The sequence below is a fragment of the Neophocaena asiaeorientalis genome, unplaced genomic scaffold, assembly GCF_003031525.2.
Source record: "Neophocaena asiaeorientalis asiaeorientalis breed wild unplaced genomic scaffold, Neophocaena_asiaeorientalis_V1.1 scaffold77, whole genome shotgun sequence".
In the NCBI taxonomy this organism is placed as follows: Eukaryota; Metazoa; Chordata; class Mammalia; order Artiodactyla; family Phocoenidae; genus Neophocaena; species Neophocaena asiaeorientalis.
The window spans coordinates 8558758-8577525 of record NW_020174645.1 but is presented as its reverse complement, the minus strand read 5'-3'; the positions used below and the strand labels follow the sequence as shown (position 1 = coordinate 8577525).

General features: G+C 45.2%; 1 protein-coding gene across 1 annotated transcript in view; it reads left to right on the top strand.

The window, feature by feature from the left end:
• The window catches only part of CCDC60 (coiled-coil domain containing 60), a 132101-nt gene that overhangs the window by 96361 nt on the left and 16972 nt on the right, over positions 1-18768 (top strand). The window contains exons 8-9 of the mRNA XM_024758473.1: positions 11066-11156; positions 15387-15621. Of these exons, the coding sequence (XP_024614241.1) occupies positions 11066-11156; positions 15387-15621 (326 nt within the window). The remainder of the gene's footprint in view (positions 1-11065; positions 11157-15386; positions 15622-18768) is intronic.

Genomic DNA, 18768 nt, shown 5'->3' with positions numbered 1-18768 from the left:
TTTGCCTTATGTATTGATGTGCTCCTCTGTTGGGTGCATAAATAGTTACAATTTCTAGGTCTGAAGTGGGTCTCTTGTAGACGGTATATGTACAGGCTTTGTTTTTGTACTCATTCAGCCCGTCTGTGTCTTTTGGTGGGAGCATTTAATCCATTTACATTTAAGGTAATTATCAATATGTATGTTACTATTACCATTTTCTTAATCCATTTTCTTAATTGTTTTAGGTTTGTTTTTCCTTCTCTTGTGTTTCCTTGTGTTTCCTCCTCTAGGAACTGCCTAGAGAAGTTCCTTTAGCATCTGTTGTAAAGCTGGTTTGGTGGTGCTGAATTCTCTTAACTTTTTCCTGCCACTCCCTTCTGACTTGCAGAGTTTCTGCTGAAAGATCAGCTGTTAACCTTATGGGGATTCCCTTGTATGTTATTTGTTGCTTTTCCCTTGCTGCTTTTAGTATTTTTTCTTTGTTTTTAAGTTTTGATAGTTTGATTAATATGTGTCTCGGTGTGTTTCTCTTTGGGTTTATCCTGTATGGTAGTCTCTGTGCTTCCTGGACTTGATTGACTATTTCCTTTCCCATATTAGGGAACTTTTCAACTATAATCTCTTCAAATATTTTCTCAGACCCTTTCTTTTTCTTCTGGGACCCCTATAATTTCAAATGTTGGTGCGTTTGATGCTGTCCCAGAGGTCTCTGAGACTGTCCTCAATTCCTTTCATTCTTTTTTCTTTATTCTGCTCCCTGGCAGTTATTTCCACCATTTTATCTTCCAGCTCACTTATCCGTTCTTCTGCCTCAGTTATTCTGTTATTGATTCCTTCTAGAATTTGTTTTTCTGTTTTGTTTTGTTTTTTTGCGATACGCGGGCGCCTCACTGCTGTGGCCTCTCCCGTTGCAGAGCACAGGCTCCGGATGCGCAGGCCCAGTGGCCATGGCTCACGAGCCCAGCCACTCTGTGGCATGTGGGATCTTCCCGGACCGGGGACGCGAACCCGTGTCCCCTGCATCGGCAGGCGGACTCTCAACCACTGCGCCACCAGGGAACCCCTAGAGTATTTTTAATGTCAGTAATTGTGTTGTTCATCACTGTTTGTTTGCTCTTTAGTTCTTCTAGATCCTTGTTAAATGTTTCTTGTATTCTCTCCATTCTGTTTCTGAGATTTTGGATCATCTTTACTATTATTACTTTGAATTTTGTTCAGGTAGGTTGTCTATTTCATCTTCATTTATTTGGTCTTGTAGGTTTTTACCTTGCTCCTTTGTCTGTAACATATTTTTTTGGCTTTTTTTTTTTGATGGGTGGTGCTGTATTCCTGTCTTACTGGTTGTTTGGCCTGAGACGTCCAGCACTGGAGTTTGCAGGCAGTTGGATAGAGCTGGGTCTTGGTGCTGAGAGGAGGACCTGTGGCAGGCCTCACTACGATTGATATTCCCTGGGGTCTGAGGTTGTATGTTAGTCCAGTGGTTTGGACTCAGAGCTCCCACCACAGGAGCTCAGGGCCGACCTCCAACCTGATCCTGCAAGTTTCATGGTGCAGTTAAAAAAAAAAAGGAAGGAAGAAAGAAAAACGATTAAAAGGAGCAGTACAATATCAAAGAATAAAAAACAAAATAAAATTAGAAAGATAAGAATATATTAGGAAAAATAAAACTATAATTGAAACAACTGCAACAAGGTAAAATAAAACCACAACAGAGAAAAGAAACAAAAAGGTGTGTGTGGGGGGGGACAAGCCAAAAGGAGAGAACACTAACAAAATATATCCTGCCGATGCAGGGGACACGGGAGCCTGGGGGGCCCTGGGTGGGGGTGTGGGGTGGGGCTTGGGCTCTGCACGGCAGGAGGGAGGCTCCCAGGGCAAAGGATTAAGACCCAGCCTGCTGGGCTCCCCAGTGCCTAAGTGGATAGGGAAAGCGCTGGCCCCGTTCCCCTCCGTTCCTTCGCGCCCCTCCCCCACCGTCTCCCCCAGGGTCTTTCCCGTCGCTGGACCCCTAATCGTGGGTGGGTCCCACTGGGTGTAGGAACTCGTCCCCTCCCCCAGCCGCCCCTCAGGGGTGCTGGTCCCAGAGGTCTTGCCTTTACTTTTGCTCCCCCTTCCCTCCCTCCCACTCCCTCAGGACCCGCATGGCTGGAGGCTGCCTCCTTGGGCAGAGGATCAGGCCCAGGATCTCAGCAGGTTCCTGGGGGCCCGAGTGGGCAGGGGGAACCTGGCCACACTCCCTTTTGATCCTCTGCCCTCCCAGTGTTCCCCCAATTTCCCCCTTGGGGCGAGGGATCCCTTCCCCTCCCCCAGCCATGCTACTGACCTCAAATGTAACCAGAAATATAAGTCATGCATCTATTGATAGATCAGTAACTCCAACTGATTCCATATTTTTGGTTGGGATGAATTTAAAACTGCAGTTCCCCTTGATGCAGTGGTTTATAACCTTTATTTTTTTTTAAGCAGCAGAAATCCTTTTTTAATAATAGAAACCCCAATAATGTTTAAAAATTTTTTCAAAATGGACCTTCTACATGAAGCAGGAGGTTGGGAGAGCAACTCACTTCCACCCCAACCAAGGCACCCTTGTTACTTCCAAGATACCTTTGTGGCATACAGAATTTGTTTGAAAACCACAGCTTTAAAACATTTCCCACACATTATTTTTGTGTGAAACAAAACTGCTCAAGTAGTAAATGAATACAATCTATTCCTATTAAAAACTTCCAAAAAATTCAGAAGCATATAAGATGTCAAAGCCTTTATCTCCTCCTGCCCCAAATCCATTCCGCTCCCTAGAGGAAATCCTTTTAAAGTCTGAGGTATGTCCTTCCTCCTTCCGCCTCCTTTCTAATGCTGCGCCAGCGCGCGCGCGCGCACACACACACACACACACACTTTTTTTTTTTTTAACAGAAATGGGATCATGCTTTGCATATTGTTCTGCATGTGACTTTCCCCCTTTTACAGTGTCTTAACGGACATCTTTCCATCACAGTTGTAGGGGAGCAGAATTTGCCATGCCAGAATGTCTCTTTGGCATGTGGATTACTTTGAGCTAAAAACAGTAAAGGCCCGAAAGACTCAGGAAGAAACTTTGACCTTCCCCGTAACTGCCTAGCAGGATTTAGACTGAGGACCTCTTCTTAGAATAGAGCTATCACCAGAGATGCCTGCAAAGAACACGGGCTGGGTGTAGTGAGTGAGTCCACCCTGTGTCCCATTGAATCTGCCTGGCCCAGCAAACATTTGTTCACCAACATGGTACAGGCAAAGCTTCCACATTCTTTTAACATTTTTACCATATTCTTTTCATATTTGAGTATTCTTTGGTCTGGACAGACCATATTTTAGATAGCCATTTCTCTACTAATGGACACTAGGGTTGTTCCCCAGTTTTTGCCATTTCAAATAGTACTGCATGGAATATCCTTGCACGTATATTTTGTGCCGGGTTGAAAATATTTCTGTTGGCTAGGTTCTGAGAAATAGAATTTATGGGTCCGGGCAACATCTAATTTTTTTCACAGTTGATACCTAGATTCTAAGAGAAAGGCCCCAGGACCAGTGGACCTCTAAAAGCATTGTATCTCCCTGAATGAGCTACCATTGGCAACATCTTGCCCCTGACATTTGGTCACCACTCTCCCAAACTGAGGAAAGGACATAATACAGAATTTGGATTGAGAAGACAAAAAGGACCATCTTTGTTTCCTTTGATTGGTTTGAGAAATATGCCCATAAGGGGACCCAAAATTGTTATCCAAAAAAAAAAAGACAGTGGTTACATTGAGTCAAGTGGAGGTTCTTCTGTGACTTGTCAGGACAGTATCCTATCAGGGAACCGAGGATGTCCAGCTCTGTAAGAGCAGAACGTCAACCAACCAGAACCTCAGCCAGACCTGAAGGAAAAATGCAGCCCAGGAATGATTCCCCCAGGAAGTCAGAGTATTTGTTGGGGGTTGTTTTTTTCAGTGAACCCTTTGCTCCTGATGGTGATTTTACTTTGGGGTCAGTGGTATGCTGGTCAGTGTTTAATCACCAGTTCTCCAGAGAGGGAAAAACCATGATTTGCAGCCATGCTGATTTCCATGGCTGATTTCAAGCTTACCACAATGATGTTACTAACTTGGAGTTGGGAAGAGATGCGCAAGTGTAGTTCTTGTGATGCAGTATGAGCTGACTCTAGCACACCATTGTTTGGGATTGATTAAAAAATCAAAAAAAAAAAAAAAAAAAAAAAAAAAAGTTAGGAATGATGGGGGCAGGGCGAGTGTTATGTTCCCTAGCAAGTGCCAGAAAGATTTTTTTTTTAGTTAGTAAGAAAAGGGTGTCTTCTGCTTTAATGCTTAATCCCTATTTATGATGTTTCACACTTATGCCATAATGTGAATTTCCCCAAATCTTCAAACACATTTTTTAAAGCCCAGAGGGAGTAGAGTGATTAAGGTCAAGGACTTTGACCTCAGAAGGACATGGATGAGTCCAGGCCCTGCCACTTAATGGCTGTGTAACCTTGGGCAAAGTCACTTAACATCTCTGGGTCTTGGTTTCTTCATGTGTCAAATGTGTTCCTGTTTCAGAAGAGTTCTTGTAAGGATTAAGCAAGACAGAGTACATAGAACATTTAGCCTGATGTCTGAGAAGACAATAGCTATTCAAGATCAAAATCCCGATTTTAAAGAGCAGTTAGAGCTATGACTGTCAATACCATTGAGACTTAGGGCTAGGGAAGAAATAAAGCTCTGAGCAGAATTTTACCAACAGCTGAGATCCATGTTCACTGAGCGAATGGATACAGATACAACGAGATGGGGGCGGGTGGGGGGAAGGCTACGTGAGTTCAACCAAAATCTGGTTGCAAAGATGGGCAATCCAGGGAATGACCCCAAGAGGAAAATACCACATCTTCAGTTCCCCTGGCTGTGCTTCTCAGTTTCCACCAACAAGCAAGCATCTTCTGTTATTAAAGTGCTCGAAACATAAACCTTGAGTCCTGATACCCACCATGCATTTTCCAGAAGGAAACATCCATTCTCCAGGACCTGTAGATCCCAGAGGTTTCGTTTCTGTTAGACATTATGATGGCTGTAGGTCCAATCCTGCCCCCTTATGGATTTTATAGTAAGAAAGTGGGGTGATTCAACACCTCAAAGTGGGCTTTCTACAGGCAGCAAAACTTTACTAACTGGCATCTAGCGTGCTACAAACAGATGATCTTTGTTCACTGCAGGAAGATCCCATATTTGGATGGATTGGCGAATGGTTTGGTAAATGGACAGATGAGAGATTTTAGCATTGCATTCTTAGTTGCACCTGAGTCTCTGCTTTATTTAGAAAAAAAAAAAGGAAAAAAGGCCTTCCCAATTTCATCATGTGGCAGTTGAAACACATTATCATTTCCCAGCATCCTCATTAATTCTACTCCTAGCAGGACAGTTTATTTCAATTGACAAGATGATCAGGTCCACACAGAGCAGAAACTGAGCCTTCAATAATGAATGTACTAATTACCCTTCTCTGAGAGATGTAGGCTTCTGTTTAGGCAAAGTAAGACTTGTTTCATATATCAGGGCCCACAGATTTTTATTCAAACCTTTGGGACCAGCTGCGTTTCAGAATTCTGAATTTTTTTTTCTTTTTTGACATTTTAGAAAAGAAATATGGGACATATACCATATAGAATATCATACTCCCAGAGGGAGCTGGGGCAGCACCCTAGCATCAAACGTATTTCTGCAGGAAAAAAACTGAATGAATATTTATACTAAGTGGATACTCAAAGGTAAATAAAGGTCATCAATAGCCTCCCATCAGTTCAGGTCATGTTTTGCTGCCAAATAGGTTATTAATTTTGTTTTTTTGGTTGTCAAGACCCTTTGGATTTTGGAGTTGGTTCAGGGGTTGTGAACTTGTACTGGTTTTATTCTTACTAGAGACTCACTTTCCAAGGACTGAGTAGAAACGAATGGATCTTTACAGAGAAACAGACAAGACCCGGTGTTAAGCAAGCACTTCAAGCCTTAGTGCCACCTCTTCCCAGTGCCACTCACCCCCACCCAGTGGGGAAGGACAGAACAGACCCCAGGCCTAAGAGGGAAGTGAAGAGTTACTGATGTACCTTCCAGGCAGAGGGAAGGAGCTGTTCCAACAGCCTTGAGCCTCCATAGGCATGTAATCATGTGCTCTCCGCTGGGGCAGTCAGGTATGTCTTACTGCCTCGGGCTGTCCCAGAGAGACACCATTGGACCCACTCTTTTTTTTTTTGGCTTGCAGGATCTCAGTTCGCCGACCAGGGATTGAACCTGGGCTACGGCAGTGACCACTAGGCCACCAGGGAACTCCTGGACCCACTCTTAAGTGGAGAGTCCAAATGGAAAATCCTGATTTTCATTAAGAAAAAGGCTGGGCTTCTCAGGCACAAAGAACCCACACCTGCTTTAGAAAAATATAGATGCCTTTCTATATATAAAGCATTTCAAATATGACACAGTCACCTAAATCCAGCTACTGTGTTATAAAGAAAATAGCTGGCATTTGAGTGCTGTCTTTGTCAAGCACTGCTCTGGATATATGACCTTATTGGGGCCTCATTCTGACTTACAAATGAGGAAACTGAGTCAAAGAGAATTTAAGTAACTTGCTGCAAGTTACGCAGCTAGTAGAAGTCAGGACTTGAACCCAGGTAGCCCAGACGCAAAGCATGTGCACTTAACCACTAAATGATTGTTTCCTCTGTTTCTAGCCAAGGCACTCAAATCTTCAATTAATTTAGGGAACAGTCTGGTGTCAAGAAAAAAAAAAAAAGAATAACTCATTTATTTGCCAGGATACAAAAGGGACCCCAACTTACCAAGATCATATGATATCTAAATATATAATTTCCTTTAAAAAAAGCCGTTTACATTTATTGTTTTGCAACTAAATTTTTGTTATTTAACTTAATAAATACGTTAAACATCTCTCCATGTCAAAACCTCTTTTAACGACTGTGGAGTTTATCAACATACTTAACCAATTCCCCCCAAATCTTTTAAGTGTTTGCTGGATTGTCACTCTTGTGAAAAAAAGGCGGCATCATTCTGAACAACACGTTAGCAGCAACGCTTCCCCCCACCCCGACCCCAGAAAGTCTCATTTTCCTTCAACCCACTTTTTTCAGGCACTACTGGGGATTCACCCATGAAAATAAGACAACATTCCTGCTCTCTTGATCTTCTATTCCAAGGGATCCACGTGGAGGCGAGCAACAGATAATAAACATGTAATAATCAAGATTCCTTGAGATAGCATTAAGCGTCATGAAGAAATTGACAGGGTGATGTGATAGTGACAGGGTGTGGGGGGGTGACTTTTAAGTTGGGTCGTCAGGGAAAGACTCACAGAGAAGGTGACGTTTGAGTGAAGTCTCTGATTTTACCTGCACTGACCTAATTGCATCATTCCTCCACGCCTGTTCTCAAGTGGACATCTCTACAGGAGTGGGAAAACGTGGCAAGATGATCAGAGCACCTGTCACTCAGGAGTTGGGACGGGCACCCTGGCCTGGGAGATCCTGGGAGCTTTGAACTCTGTTCCCTCCCTACTGCAAAATTAGCAGTTACGTCCGTTCTCCCATCTTGTTGTGGACACGTGAACACATCCTCAACCAGCCAGCAGACTTTCCACCCTGAGAAGCAAATGCGGATTCAGAAAGAGTGAAGTATTTGAGAAAATTACTCTGATTGCCGCTGTGGATAGATGTCTTCAAGTGGCTGCTAGGAACAAAATGTGCTTGGCGGTACAGTTAAAAAGAGATGCAGCGGTGCTCAACGACTTCTTCCCTTGATTTCTGGCAAATAGGATCCCCCAGAAAGCTTCAGCAGAGAGAAAATGTGGTCTCAAAATCACAGCCACTTCTCCCCCACGGATGTGCCCTAGTGTCTCCTTCCCCACCATCAGCCCCTCCTCCAAGCCACATTAAGGTTTCTGTTGAAAAAAGCATGTGTTGTTCATAGTTCAGCTGTATTCAGTTGTGTATACAAGGCACCCTGGAAAGCTCCTAACGAGCCCCATTTCATTGCATCTTCACTCTAATCATCCTCTGACTTAGCTGATGTTCCCCCATTTGACAGATGAGGACACTGAGGCTCAGAGAGGGTAAATATTACACGAAATCTCACATCTAGGAAGCAGCAGGGCAGGCGGAAGACTCAAACAGCTGGTCCGCCCGACTCTTAAACCCATTGTTAACCACCCAGCTACACCCCTTTTCCTGGTTCTGATGCTCAGGAGAGACTGGCCTGAGGTCACACAGACAGTAAATCAGAGGCATCGGTTAGGTAAGGTCAATTAAGCTGCCGTGATGAGCAACCCCCAAATCTCAGCAGCTTAGCGCAGCACAAGTTCATTTCTCGCTCACCCTTGACGTGTCCACCGCACGGGACTCTGCTCACCGTAGTGGCCCAAGGACCCAGCGGGAAAGGGAATCTGACCTGAGCACTGGCCCTTAAAGCATCGCCCTACAGGCCACGTGTCACTTTCGCTCAAGTATTTTTGAACAAAGCAAGTCACAGAGCGACCCCCGACTTTAAGAAGCCGAGAAGACCTGGGACTCTGGTGGGTGAAGGGCCCTGCCTGTCCCTCCAGGCCGTGGGCAGGAGCTTCAGCTTGCCTGTGTAGTAGTGTGTGGTCAGCCCACTGTGGATGACAGCGCTTGGGTTATTTCCTTTTCTCCCCCTATCGATCCTCCTTTTTGGCTTATTTGCTACTGAAAGTGAAACATCAGAGAGACGGATTCTGTCCAACCAGGCCCTTTCTTTATCAGTGGCTTTGCAAGAACGATGCTCAGGGCTTTTTAAGATCCCTGGGAAGCTTGCTGCATTTTTAGCTCATTTAACCTGCTGCCTGAAGTCACAATAGATTTGGGGTCGTCTTGGAAGTCTGCGTGAACGAGAAACCTCCATCTTCCCGATCGGGTCTGAATATTTAAGATTTTGAAAGCTTGGCCGTACCAGATTTAATTTTAAAAGGGGAAGAGGGTTTGCTTTTGAACATCAAGAAGAAGCCTGGAGGCACAGCAGGAGCTGCGTTAGCAAAGGGGAAAAGTGAGAAAAGCCCTGTGGTCTTGAAAGAAACGCTCCGAAGTGGAAACACTAAAGCTTCCAGTTGGTGAGCCTTAAATTAGACTTCAAAAGTGCCGCTAGTTTAAATATTGTTTATAGGACTGAAGTATTGCTGCTCCTTCCTCCAGCTGGATTTTAAATATTCCCTAATTTGATTACTCTGGGGAGAGGCGGGCAGAACCAACGTTACGTGAGCTTCACTGTTAATTATTCAGAGGGCTTTTTCTTGTGTAATCAAACATAAAGTCTTACAAAAAGCTTGGAGGTACATTCTCACCCCACCCTCCCCAGCCTGACTTTCACCTTGTCGTCTGTGTGCATTTCTCAGTTTGCGACTGTGAGCTGGTAGGTGCCCAGCAAGGGCTCCGCCAATAAAGAGCACACACATCCCCCTCCCGGTCTGGGCTGGTAAAAACCTTTGATTCTGCGGCTCAGACCCCCACGCCATAAGAATCGAGCTTTATTTATCTTGATCACCTTTGCCTCCTATCTGAGCATCTCCCACCACCACCAGCACTTGGCAGCCCCTGCTAAGTCTAGACTCCTGTTGGTGCCTCCCCACATCAAACTGGTCTGGCCGTCTCATTCCCTCAAGTCCCTCCTCTACGCTGAGTGACAGCCAGCCAAATGATCTAAAGGCTCCCAGCCATCTAAAACCCTTTCTGCAGAGAAAAAGGGGATAAAGAAAGAAAGGGATGGATGGATGGGTGGATGGATGGAGAGATCAACAGATCAGTCAATGCATAGATAGGTAGAGGTCGCTGAGAGAGCTTGCTTATCAACAGGGATCCACCACCCCATAGCCACAGGTCCAAAATCCAAAAGGCTCTGAAAACTCAGTTTCGCCATAACTCAATTTGACAGCAAAATCTGACACGAACCAAACTGATTTGGTGGCAAGACTTGACTTGAAGCTATTTATGGTCTTTATCCCACCTAGTGTAAATATTCATATATATCACTGCAGAAATATTAATGTGTTTGGTTATAAGATGCTGCTGAGACCCCACTGGAAGGATTATGTTAACGTATGGTATACGTGCAGCATATTTCCATTCCAAAAGGCCAAGATTCTGAATTTGGCAACACATCCGGTCCCACAGGTTTCAGATCAAGGGTTATAGGTATGTCACCATCCAAACTTGCTGGGGCTTCAGTCTCATACCCAGAAAGTTCCAACCCATGAGGGAAGATGCAGGTTTCACGCAACCTGAAGTTTATTTAATTGGGGAGAGGGGCGCTTTAAGAAAAAGAATACAAAGTTAAAATACAAAATTAGGTACAGGGCCCTGGCGGGACCCATGCAAGTGAGGGTCATTAGATTCATTGTGAATATGCACCTGGATGAGTGACTTGAGACCCCGAGTTTGTTTTCTCATCTGTACAATGGGATGATAAATCACTGCGTCACAAGGTTTTGCTGAGATGATTCAGCGAGAATGCACAGAAGCGTCTTGCATGTAGAATTGTGTAGAATTTTCACTCAATAAACTCCAAACCAGTGATTTTCATTGTGCAACGCACCCTGTAAGCTCCCCCCGCCCAAGCAAAGTTAGTAATTCTCTCTGTGCGTTTACTCAGAAGTGGCCCTGATGGTGGGACCCTTAGGCACCAGAGCCGGCAGAGATTTGGAAATGGACATGCTTTTTAATTCACCCCCAAGAGGAACGGCAGACCTGCCCTGGAGTCTATGAGAGGACCCAAGTCCAAAACGCAAACAGATGCGGAATGTGTACAAATACACCCCACCTCCCTCAGTCCCTGCCCGGTAAGCGGCGGTCTCTCCTAACCTCGATTCCCACTCGCGAGACCCGGCGGTGAAGAACTGTCCCTTCCACTGCTTCCCGAGTATAGGAGGGGGAAAAAGTCACAGCAGAGAACAGCCACCATCCATCATCTCTTTACTGCATTTCTTAAAAGTACTTGTAATAAACTGAGGCTCTAGAAATGGAAAACTCATTAAGCTGTTTCTCACTCAGGGACCCAGGTGGAAGCAAGAGCACAATAAAGAAAATCAATAAGGACAAGTCCATGGGACAGAGGTGGGAGCGCTTCGTCACAGCCCCGAAGGTAACTGTCAGCATGTGACCCTGCCGCCTGGCTACCAGCCCCAACTTGGGGGGGAGGCATTTTCGCCAGTCTTCTCTCTGATGGGATATTTTTTTCTACTTGGTTCTCTGAGTGAAGGGAAGTCAGAACCTCGTGCTGTTGGGTGGTTTTTATAAATTTTAATTGAAATGCTTATCTGGGGATTGTAGAAGAAAGGTCATTTGGCTGGACACCACCTCACGCAGCGGGGAGGGGGTGGCCGAGCAGCCGCCTAATAAGACGTCACTGGAAGGACATGGATTCACTCACTGTCTACGTTTAATCAGTAACAGTCACTTCTCTCTCTCACTCTCCCTTTTCTTTCAAACTCAGTCAGAAAATAAGTGAGTGATTGAACAGACAGGGTTTTCTACAAACTAGAACGTGTGTTTATTATTAAGAGAAAATCAAGAGGTCTGTTCTTTTCACTCAAAACCATTCCTAACCCCCAAAACCCCCAAACGCATCCACTTAACAAGCAAGCACCACCATAATAAACGGCAAGAGGAGAGAGCTAAAGGCAGTTGAGAGGACGCACAATGAGATTTTTGCTGAACCTGTGCTCCAACCCACAAAATGGATATAATGCTGGTTTCTGCTCACTTCTTTTTGTTTGTTTGTTTCTGCTTTATAACAAAGTGAATCAGTTATACATATGTTCCCATATCTCTTCCCTCTTGCGTCTCCCTCCCTCCCACCCTCCCTATCCCACCCCTCTAGGTGGTCACAAAGCACCGAGCTGATCTCCCTGTGCTATGCGGCTGCTTCCCGATAGCTAGCTATTTTACATTAGTAAAGAACCCCAGGAAACAGTATGCAATCTCACTTTGAAAATGTGAAAATGCTGAGCATTATTGTGGTTATGTAATTTTTAGAAGCCAATCTTGAACAGAATTACAGTGGGCCAGGTTCTGTGCTAAGGAAGCTCTTTAGGTGTATTAGCCAGTCCTGTCCTCCTAATAACCCCATGGGGGCAGTATTCTTATTTCCAGGTAGGAGAGCAGAAAGTTAGGGCTCGAAGAGGATAAGTGATTTGCATGAGGCCACGCAGCTGGGCAGTGGCAGAGCCCAGAGTTAATCCTGGATCTGTTTACCAAACCCTGTTTATTAAAACACTGAGCTCTTCAAAAGCATGTTCTCTCTGGTAGGATTATCATTGCCCCTCATGAAGTTTCACCGTTTTCTTGCTGTTTCATCAGGGCACTTCTAAGTGCCCTGAGAAGGAGAGCCTTTGTTTTTATCACAGAAAGTTGCTATGGAGATATCGTGTGTATCTGTCTCCAGAGATGCACAGAAAAAGCAGGAGCCACAAACCTTTAAAAAAATGTCCTTCAGGAATAGTCACAACTACAGTTGGAGGAAGGACGAGTGAGTCACTGCACTTGAACTCTCACTGAATTGAAATCCCCCCTGGGCGAGTTTGTAGATCAAACTCTGGGCTGCAGTGTGGTCCATTCTGAGGATGAGGGAGCACTGAATTAGGAATCAGGAGACCTAGTTTAGCCACTGTGACTCTGTTCACTGCATGGCATTGGAGAAGTCCTTTCCTCTCTCCTGACCTCAGTTTCTTCACCTGTAAATTAAGGACTTTGAAAGAGAGGCTCCAGTCAACTTCCACAGCAACTGATAGTCTTCTGTATGTGTGGAGTTTGTCAGTGCCAAGGCAGTGATCATTAAGAGCCGGACAAATGGCATAAATGAAAAAAAATCAGGCTGGGTAACACAGTAGGGAGTGGTGAGGTCTGTGGCAAACAGGAATTCTGCACAGCTAAAGGGAAGAACCTCTGCTTAGTTCTACTCATCTCGTCATGTGAAGATGGGACCCAGGGCTTATCATTTTCAAGAGAGACCAGTAACCTCAGTTCTTATATAAAGATATCCCCAATCTGTAGAATTCTGGGCAGCTGAACATGTCTCCCCATGGGCCACCAGTTTGAAATCCCTCCTTCTAAGAAAGTACAAGGAATCATTCAGGGAAATCTTTTCCTTTGTTGCCAAAAAGCAGTCCCTCCCGAGGTGCAACATGGCAGCCAGTTAATACCACTCCTGAGTGAAATACAAAACAGAGAGAAGAAACATTTGGGGATTTAAGTCAATTCAGGGAGAGTCAGTTGAATAAAGGGCAAGCAGGATGCTGAAACTGCCTGTCACATCTTCCCCCCCCCATTTTATTTTTCTGCCACTCTCAATTAATGAGAAGTGTCAGCCCTTCACTCTGGATTTCCTGTCTGTGGCTTTTAATTGAATTTTAATTAATGGCAACTTTAGGAGCACAGGATGAAATCCTGATGCAAGGAAGATGCACACAGAACTCTGGGTATGGAAAGCTCTTCTGAGATCATCCCAGCCCGTCCTCTCTGTTGTATAGATGAGGGGACGGAAGCAGGGGAGAGTGACCTGTTCAGGGCCCCCTTGAGGTTCCCTGGCTCTGAGTCTGGTGCTCATTGCAAGACTCCAGGCTGCCCTGGTGACACAATCTGTCCAGCCTTCAAAAATGACATTGATGTAAAGACTGTGGTTTCCAGAGTCAAGAATTCATGTCGTGCCAGGTGAGACAGGAAGAGTTGCCTTCTACAGGTATTATCCCTGAGCGCTGACATTCTCTCTCCCTCTGGGGGCAGAGAGCAGAGGGGCTGTCAGTCTGGCAAGCTCTTGTCCAGTTGCGATGCCAGGACAAAGGGGACGTTGCATCAAGCCCCTAATTTATCAAAGGGAAGAACATGCCAACTTTTGGCATTTGCTTTTTCTTTATCACAGTCATTTTGTAACTCCCATGCTCCCTTGGAGATCCGGTTAAACCCAGTTTGAACTCCAGTTCCCCAGGCTATCACATTCTGAAGCGTTCCGTCACTTGTGTAGAATTTCACCGAATACATCGGGGGAGGTGGCCTTCCCAGGAAGATACCACATCTTAAGCCCCACAACCTTCTTCCGTCTCTCTTCCGCCACCCTCCCCTTGCCCTGTGCAAGCAAGAAATCCCTCCGCTCCTCCGGAGCAGGGAGGTTCCACCTACACTCAGGGCCCCATGAGGTGGCCAATCAGAACATTACTTCTGATCACACACAGCGGACTCCCTGAGGTTGAGTCCTGCTGAAAACAGTTCTCTCCACCCTGTTAGATATTTATGAAGTGTTGTGTGGTCTTCCGTGCTGCCTCTTCTCCTTATCTTCTTCCCGAGGGTATCACACACTATGAGTTTCCTCCAAAGAAGACCTTGGACTGCCCTCCAAGGGCTTTCATTTTAAATGTTCTCAGATGAAATTGTTTCTCTTTTAATGGAGTGTAAACTGTAGCCCAGACCCTCACTGAGCTCTTATCCTGGAGCAGCTGAGCAACTTAGGGCAAGTTAGGAAGCCTAAGACAGGAAGCATGAATTAAACGAAGACATAAGCGCACACGGTACGCTCTGAAGTGACACCGATCATGCAAGACGGTGTGTGTGCACGCACGCACGCACACACACACAGACACGCACACATTCCTGTAACCTGTCCACTCTGACTCCTTCCAAAAATTCCCATTCTTCTCGCAGGACTTTCCCTACCTACCTCCTTTTACCTCCTAGGACTTGTCATCTAGGTCTTCCCACCCACCTCCATCATGGCTCCTCCCCCCTCCACCCAAGAGTGCCCCCTCATCAGACAAATCTGCATCCCTCACCTGCACCTCCTGAGTGTCAAGCCTAGAGTTTTCTCCATCTTCAGAAAACCCCAGTGAACATAAATCTTTATTCTTTGAGCCCCAGGTGTCATTTGGTGAGCAAAAGGTTGACACATAGAATTGGGGGTCGAAACCAAGATGCAGCTAAAGAAATTAGACCCATCCTCCCCCAGTTTAAAAATCAACTCTGATGATTATTACAAAAGAAAAGTAAAAAACCGTTGTCGTCCATGGCAACATCATTGGAATAACATGTTTGGCTTCCTGTGGTGACTACTTGGGCAACCATTGCACTCACTGAGTAGCATAAGTCCCATCAAACTCGCTTCCAATAAACACATGTGTATAAATTATCTTGATTTGTGACAGAAGGTCTTTCCAGACCCAGGATATGTCTCATGGTGTTTGGAAAGAGCCAAAAGGAATTCATATTCAGAGCCAGGTTTTCGCTTTTTTTCTTTCCTACTTTCCTCCCTCCGTTCCTCTTTTCCTCCGTTCTTCCCTTCCTTCCTTCCTTTCTAAAATCCCTCTTTATTTTCTCTTTCCTTCAGACCAAGAGATTCAAGGTTCCTGTAGCACGCGTCACCAGCCGCAAACCAAGCCGGCGAGGCTCCACCCTCAGTCTGTCTCGGACAAGTGGAGGGTCATCCCCCCAGAGCAGCATGGTCTCCGTGAACCCGGGCTCAGATGAGCCCCAGAGTGTGATCACCCAGGCGACAGGCAGCAAGGACGTTGAGGACAGCGAATCGTCTTCGGCCAAGCCTGAAGAAGAACCTCTCCATGTCAGTAAGTCCTTCCTTAGATCTGACGAGTCTGCCCTGACTCTGACCTGAAGCCAGATATCAAGAGCCCCGTGTGCTCTACCTTCGCCCCACTCAGGCAAAGGAGACACACGGGTCCCCTAGCCCTGTTCAGTCTCCATGGACCTCTTTGCTTTCCCTCAGTGGAGATCAGAAATATACTCTAACTTGGGTTACTCTGAACCATTTCTCCTTGGGAGACAGCCCATGGTCATCAACTGCTCTTTTTAAAAATTTTAATAGTATATTTTACTTAGCCCAATTTATAAGATATTGTCATTTCGACATGTGATCATATAAAAAAGTATTGATAAGATATTTTACATTTTTTCATACTATGTTTTTGAAATTCGGTGCCTACTTTTTTTTTTAACAGCTTTATTGAGGTATAATTTGCATACCATAAAATTCACTTGTTTTAAGTGTACGCGTCAACGATTTTTTGTAAATTTATAGAGTTGTATAACCAACAGCACCATCTAATTTTAGAACATTTCAATCGACCCCGAAGAAAACCTCACGTCCACTGGCAGTCCCTCCCCTTTCCCGCCACAAGTCTACTTTCTGTCTCTGGAAGTTTGACTTTTCTGGACATTTTATATAGGGAAGTTGTATCACTCTGTGAGCCCCCCACTCTGAAACAAGCCTTTTCAATGGTTCACAGTTTGGGGGACACAGGTTCTTTAGAAAATCTGTTGGAAACTATGGGCCTCTCTTTAGGAAAAAAATTCAAGCACACACACATACATGTTTTTGCACACTCTTTTAGGGGGACCCTGTGGACCTCCACCAGGTAGAATTGTGACTGGGTTCCATAAGTCGTGTAAAAAAATTCATTTTCAGGACTTTCTGGCTTGAGCTTGTATAGTAAAAGGAGACAGGAAAAGAAAGGATTTATGCAGAAAGATGGAGAAGGCAGAAGGAAGAAAGAGAAAGGGGCATGAAAGAGGAAGGCTCACTGCAGAACTACTGACTCTGGCACGTGAAACACCTTCCCTGCCATATCCCCACATGCTTTGTCCCCTCAGTGCCACCTAAGCTGAGGCCTGCCTGCTCAGTCAGTGTTCTTTCACACAATCTAGAATGCCCATAGCAACCAAAGCTGGACCAGGTTTAGTACAGATACAAGGAGGTTGAAAAAAAAGGTCAAGGTAAACCAGAAAGCCTGATTAGGGCCCCGATTATCAAAGCCAGAAATGGGCAAAAGTTCAGTAAGTGGTCAGCACTCACAGTAATGATGGCCAATGAGAAAATTTTCCACCATCCCCCTTGTTAACAGGAGACCAAGAAAAGTTCTAAGCCCTGAAAAGCTGTTTGCTGAACGGAAGTGTTATCGCAGATGGAGAGGAACTGAGATAAACCATCATCAGATGTATGACTCTTCTGGAGTTCTTGAACCTTCTTTCATTCCAAATGTATTTATTGAGCAGCTACTGTGTTCCTGGAACCTGGGATGACAGTACCTGCCCTCCCCAAGCTTATATTTTACAAGGAAAAAGCAGACATAAACAAGAAAGCCATAAATAGCAAGCCAATTGTAGATAATACATGATTGGAAGATAATAAAACAAGATTCAGGCTGGAGAGAGACTATTGGTGGGAATGGAGCTAGGTTAGACAGGGTGGTCAAGGGAAGCCTCTCTCAGCCCTGACATTTGAGTTTCTGAAGACATGAAGCTGGGGAGGGATGCAGGGGTGAGAGCATGCGTGGCCTTTGTAGAGCAACGTAAGGACTTCAGAATTATTCCAAGTGCAAGAGGAAGGCTCTGGAAGGTTGCAAGTGTAGGAGTAACAAGACCTGGTTTTCTTTTCAAAGGTCTGTGTGTGGTTATTAATGTTGTGTCCACTCTGTGTCTCTTAACTCTGAAAACCTTGCTCTCAAGTAAGACAAGCAGAGAAGAGCCCCCAGCTTCAAGAAGTGCCTCAGTCCCAGAGTTCACGTATGGTTCTCCCAGTGGCAACCTGAGAGCTGAAAGAAGGAGGGACCAGAGGGGGAAGAGACTTGGCAGTGAGGGGAGGGGAGAATAATGCCCTCTCTCCAGGCACCTGAGACACCACAGACCCTTCCCTAACGGCCACCCTACTCCTACTCTCAGTCTAACCAGTTGCCTGCCCCAACCAGTGCCATCTCCCAAAGCTCTTTTGAACCCTACCCTCTTCATTCCTATTGCTTTTGTCTTAGTTTAGAGGTAGAAAATTGGGGCACATGGGCTGGTTCCTGCACACTGTGTTTTGTTTACCACACAAGGCTTTGTTTAAAAAAAAAAAAAAGTAGGAGTGACTTTTTAAGATTGAGGGATTGGACATCACAATTCTGATTAAAAAAAAGTTATTCTTTGTGGCAGCAGTGAGCCTGCATCCCTGCATGACAGCAGTCAACTGGAGCTGCCCTTCTTAGGTGGGGCATGTGCTCTCTAGTTTTCCACAGTCCCCACCACTCCCTGTTACTCCCAATCATTACATTGCTCCCAGTTGACCAAGTGCTTGCCCATTTATCATCTCCTTTGCCCTCTTGTTTGTCTTAGAATGATAATGGTGATGATACAATAACTAACCCTAAGAGGACTTTTATGTGTCAGACACTGTATATGTGAGTGCGTGTGTGTATGTGAATATACACAGATATACATATTCATTTAATCCTCACAACAACTTTTTTTGCCTATTTTGCAGATGAGGAAATTGGGGCACAGAGAGGTTAAATTATGTGCCCAAAGGCACACATCCAATAAGTGATGAAGCCGGAGTTTGAAACCAGGCAGTCTGGCTCTCATGTCACACTTAATTTCTTTGCTTTACCCAAGTCTAGAAAAAGTGGGAAATGAAAGACCAAGAGAGCAGCCTGATTTTTCTCACACTAGCTCTTGTCACTCACCTGTGGTATCTGCTCCCGGTAGGCACCTAGGCTGGGGAGCCCTGGTCCAGTTTTCATCACCTCTCATCTAGATGACAGTAGCAGCCTAGTAATTAACCTCCCTGCTTCTGTCTTACACCCCCTCGCCTACAGATTCTTGTCCGTGTTGAACCAGAAGGAACTTTCTAAATTAAAAACTTAATGTAGTGCTTCCCAGCTTAATATCTTTCAGTGACCCCCCCCCCCCCCCCCCCCTCCCCTCACACACCCCCACCTCTC